At 37.9% G+C, this 4,779-nt stretch overlaps 1 protein-coding gene across 1 annotated transcript; it reads left to right on the forward strand.

Moving 5' to 3' along the window:
* The first annotated feature begins 209 nt into the window (after positions 1-209).
* On the forward strand, positions 210-3,869 carry LOC110936997 (phosphatidylinositol 4-phosphate 5-kinase 6). Its single transcript, XM_022179407.2, has 8 exons — positions 210-1,758; positions 1,862-2,029; positions 2,130-2,295; positions 2,392-2,508; positions 2,601-2,794; positions 2,883-2,992; positions 3,097-3,175; positions 3,411-3,869. Exons 1-8 carry the CDS (start codon positions 713-715, stop codon positions 3,691-3,693), a joined length of 2,163 nt encoding a protein of 720 aa, XP_022035099.1. The 5' UTR covers positions 210-712; the 3' UTR covers positions 3,694-3,869.
* Positions 3,870-4,779: the final 910 nt, after the last annotated feature.

The following is a 4,779-nucleotide window of genomic DNA, read 5'->3' on the forward strand; positions in this document are numbered from 1 at the left end:
TAAAAACCTGTTATTTTTTTTATAGCTATGGTTAACTACTTAACTTGTTATTAATGTTTTGACCAAGTCAACTATTATAACTTTAAAAAAATATTAAAAGCCCAAATAAGAAAAGAAAAAGCCTAGTACATAAATCACATTAATATCATACATTCACTTTTTCATGTAAAACAGATGATCATGAATTGTAGCTAGTTTACCGTTCCATTTACTATACAGAGTAAAACATTAAACCATCAAAACCCTATATTCCGACACAAGAATTACAACCCAATAAGAAAATTGTTTACAGAAAAAGTCGTTGTTGTTCGATTCCATTTACAGCTTTTTGCCTTTCGTAATCAATGAAATGGAACAGCTCGGCACATTCATTTGAAAATTAGAAGCCCCCACATTACTTTCCCCCATAATAATCTATTATAGCATTTACACCCGTCTTGCGATCCCAACAAATTCCCTTTTTGTTGTTACTATTGGGGCTGCGTCTGATCGTTGTCATTGTCTCATTGGTGTTTCCTGGATTTGGGTTTGTCTTGTTATCTCATAAAGATTGAGTCTTTCTTGGTTTTGTTGGGTTTCTTGGGTTGCATTACAGGTGTTTGATGTAATGCCTCTGAGAGTTGTGTTGATGATGCAAGGTGAGATTGATCTGGGGTGATGGGTTTAGTGTTTTGTATGTGAATTTGGAACTATTAGGAACTAGATAGTGATAATGAGCAAAGATTTGGCTGGTATTTTGAAGTCATGGGAAGTGAAAGTTAAGAAATCACAAGCTTCTGCTAAGAAAAGAGCGGTCGGCATGTTCACAACAATGTCGGTAGCTCATGTAGATGAAGAGAGTTGTGAGACTGAAGCTGCAGCTGAACTTGTTCATGTGGAAAAGATTTTTTCCAATGGGGATATTTATATGGGTCAGTGGGTAGCGGAAAACTGCCCGCACGGGTCCGGAAAGTACTTGTGGGCGGATGGGTGTATGTATTTCGGTGAGTGGTGGAAAGGGAGGATGAACGGTAGAGGGAAGTTTAGCTGGCCCTCGGGTGCTACGTACGAGGGTCGGTTCAAGAACTGTTATATGGACGGTGAGGGGACGTTTACGGGATCTTTGAATCATACTTATAAAGGTTGTTGGGTTATGAATAAGAAGCATGGGAAAGGGAGTATGAGTTATGCAAACGGTGATCATTACGAAGGTGATTGGAGGAAGGGGTTGTATGACGGTGAAGGGTCGTATAACTGGAATAGTGGTAATCGGTATACAGGGCAGTGGAAGAAAGGAAAGATGAGTGGGAATGGAATCATGGTTTGGGCTAACGGGAATCGGTTTGATGGGAGTTGGGAATGCGGATTCCCGAAAGGGAACGGTGCGTTTACGTTTGAAGGTGGGAGTTACTATTTGGGTGTTTGGGGTAAGGATCAGAAAGAACAACACGTAAAGTTTTATCCATCGAGTTCAACGGTTAATCATGATGATTGGGATCCTAATCAGCTGTTCTCATTTGAGATGAGTGAATGCTTTGTTTATGCGGCGGAATCCGTTTCGGTATTCCCTTCAGATAAGGTGTTTAGTTGGTCTAATAGTGACGGAAAGCATCAAAAACAACCCGTGAGGATGAATCCTAAAATCGAGAACAACGGTCGGAGACAGTCTATTGATGCTTTCGGCTCATATGAGCTCGAGAAAACACAGAAGCAAGGGGTCACGATTTGCAAAGGGCATAAGAATTATGAGCTCATGCTTAATCTACAGCTTGGGATAAGGTAAAAATTGGATAATAATGTCGCGTTCATATAATGATATGCAGATTAATGAAATATGCGTTAATTGTTGTTATTACTTGAATAATTAATAGTGCTATTCCAGGCATTCTGTAGGGAGGCCAAGTTCACCTAAACCGCTTGATTTGAAGCCTACGGTTTTTGATACCAAGGAAAAATTATGGACCAGATTTCCTCCGGAAGGATCGAAACATACTCCACCTCATCAGTCGTGTGATTTTAAATTTAAAGACTATTGTCCATCGGTTTTCAGGTTAGTTGATACTCTTACTTGATTTTTTAAATAAATATCTTGGTATGTTTTGCGGTTTTGGTTGATTGTAGTTGTTATTAAATGATATATATGGTTTCAGGACACTTAGGAATTTGTTTAACGTGGATCCAGTGGATTACATGTTGTCAATTTGCGGGAATGAGGCTCTTCGGGAGCTCTCGTCTCCTGGAAAAAGCGGATGTTTCTTTTACATGACATCCGACAACAAGTATATGATAAAGACAATGAAAAAGGCAGAAGTTAAAGTGAGTCGATTCTTCCAGTCTAGTTCACGTTCTTTGTTACTTGATGTCAATGATTATAATGTTCGTTTGACCTGATTATGTTAATAACCATTTCAGGTACTAAGGAGGATGCTTCCAGCGTACTTTCAGCATATGAAATCCTACGAAAACACACTCGTCACCAAATTTTTTGGATTACATTGTGTGAAGTTGAGCGGATCTTCACAACGGAAGGTATGACCGAGAGTAAAACAGTAAAAAAAAAAAAAAAATTCTTGAAATTTTGTTACATTTGGTTGCTGATTATGTTTTTGGTTCATGAGTAGGTGCGGTTTGTCGTTATGGGAAATTTGTTTTGTACCGATGTACCGATTAACAGACGGTTCGACTTAAAAGGATCTTCCCATGGTCGAATAACGGATAAACCCGAGTCTGAAATTGATGCAAATACCACCCTCAAAGATCTTGACCTCAATTATATTTTCCGATTGCAGAAAGATCAGTTTCAAGAGTTCTATAGGTGAACATTTTAACCACCCTGATTCGATTTACAGGGTCTCATTTAGTCTAATACTACTGCTATTAACTAGTAGATTCTGTTGATGCAGGCAGGTCAATACGGACTGTAAATTTCTTGAACAGGAAAGAATTATGGATTACAGTCTTTTAGTTGGTATTAGTGTTCAAGCATGCAATCAGGACTTATCGGCAGATGAAGGTGGTTTGTCTGGATCTTGTACTCCTACAGTTTTTTTTCTCTCTCATATATATATATATATATATATTATGAGCCCGAAGTAACAATCTTGGTCTGATTCATAGGGAACATTGAACTGGATAGCAGTGGGTCAAGCCCTAGGGTTTCTTCGGCAGATACAGATGCCTCTCTTGACCCTACACGGTGAGTTATATAAGTGGGTCGATTTGTTTGTGTTATATCTCAAACGGGTCAATCAAAAAGCACAGCTAGAAGAAATAGGTCCAATGCCTGCTCTTTATGCATGCAAACTCCTAGATTGTTATTATTCTTATCGTAATAAATGTGACATGTTTGATGTTTTAATCCAAACTTGTTTTGACCCGTTACCTGACCCACCCATTTTTTAGCACATATGTAATAAATTACGATTCTGCAGGTGGGCTTCCATTAGGCTTGGCGTTAACATGCCAGCTCGGGTCGAACTCACGGTTAGAAGTCACGAGAATCAGTTAGTTGGTGAACCAACACAAGAGTTCTACAATGTCATCCTCTTCTTTGGTATAATCGACATATTGCAAGATTATGACATCAGCAAAAAGCTTGAACATGCCTATAAGGCATTCCAATACAACCCGACTTCCATTTCGGCTGTGGACCCCATACAGTACTCGAAACGCTTCCGAGATTTCATATTTAGTGTTTTTAAAGAAGACGGTTAAAAGTTACAGGATTGGGCTCAAGTTTTTCTAGTGAGCCTATAAATTGTACAGCCCTTGTGAAGAGGGATTCAATGGTTGACAATGCTTACCCAAGTTCCGGTTTCAAAATTTAACGATATAATGTATACATACATACAGCGGTTTTTCAGGCCGATTTTGATTCATATTTTTACTGATTCGAGTTGTAAGTTAGGTTAACATTTAGAAGTTATTGAAGGTGTAGATGGTTTATTTATGTTAAAATGATGAATGAGTTCAAAGTGTAAATTTTGTAGTAATGTTTTTTTTATCACACAAATGTTGAAGATTGGTTGGTCCTTTTGGTGTGTTCATTGGATTCTAAACGTGTCTAGGAAAAAGCATGGGCTGAATCGATAAGTATCGTTCGAAAAATGGCAAACTAGACTGGTCGGTTTGACAGTTTTGAACACGTTTTAATTTTAAAAAAGTTAAAATAATTAACATATATTGAATTCATAACGTAAATTTGAGTGTGTGTGTGTGTATAGTCACTAAAGATAAATGTTCTCGATTTATACGAACGGTTCCAAACTTCAAACCATGAATTAAACCATTAATCCACTTTATAAAGGTAAACTGTAAACTACACGATATGTTTCTCTATGGTCTGACAAAACATGATTTAACTTTTGCTTAAGAACGTATTTAAGGCCATGTGTTACGAAAGGGTAAAGGGGGCACAGAAGCCCCACTACATAGGCCACAGAGCGCTTAACACTGCCCACCTTCACAGTGAAAGGGGGATGCGGCCTCATTCTCGTGGAGTAGCTAGTGGGCGTGGGGAAGAAACATATTTATTTCTTTTCTTTAAATTGTATGAGTCAATCACCAGCCCATGTATCACAATAAAGTGTATTAAAAATCAATAAAAAAAGTTCACTTATCCCAATAAAATGCATGAGTGTGAAAACCGAAACCATTCTACGCTTACGTGGCAATTTTCTTCACCTTTCACCATTCCATAACGCGTAGTCTAATGTCTTCTTTTTACCATCTCTGTGACTTTTTATATTTATTTATTTGTTTGCAAACGAATGAGTAAGCATGTATATGAAAGTAAGGAAT

Source organism: Helianthus annuus, chromosome 4 (assembly GCF_002127325.2).
Source record: "Helianthus annuus cultivar XRQ/B chromosome 4, HanXRQr2.0-SUNRISE, whole genome shotgun sequence".
In the NCBI taxonomy this organism is placed as follows: Eukaryota; Viridiplantae; Streptophyta; class Magnoliopsida; order Asterales; family Asteraceae; genus Helianthus; species Helianthus annuus.

What these genes read in the sequence shown, in the direction of transcription:
- LOC110936997 (XM_022179407.2), top strand. Translation starts at nt 713, where the DNA reads ATGAGCAAAGATTTGGCTGGTATTTTGAAGTCATGGGAAGTGAAAGTT. An exon ending in AATCTACAGCTTGGGATAAG is followed by an intron (nt 1,759 to 1,861) that starts GTAAAAATTGGA and finishes GTGCTATTCCAG; the next exon opens with GCATTCTGTAGGGAGGCCAA. An exon ending in TGAAAAAGGCAGAAGTTAAA is followed by an intron (nt 2,296 to 2,391) that starts GTGAGTCGATTC and finishes TAACCATTTCAG; the next exon opens with GTACTAAGGAGGATGCTTCC.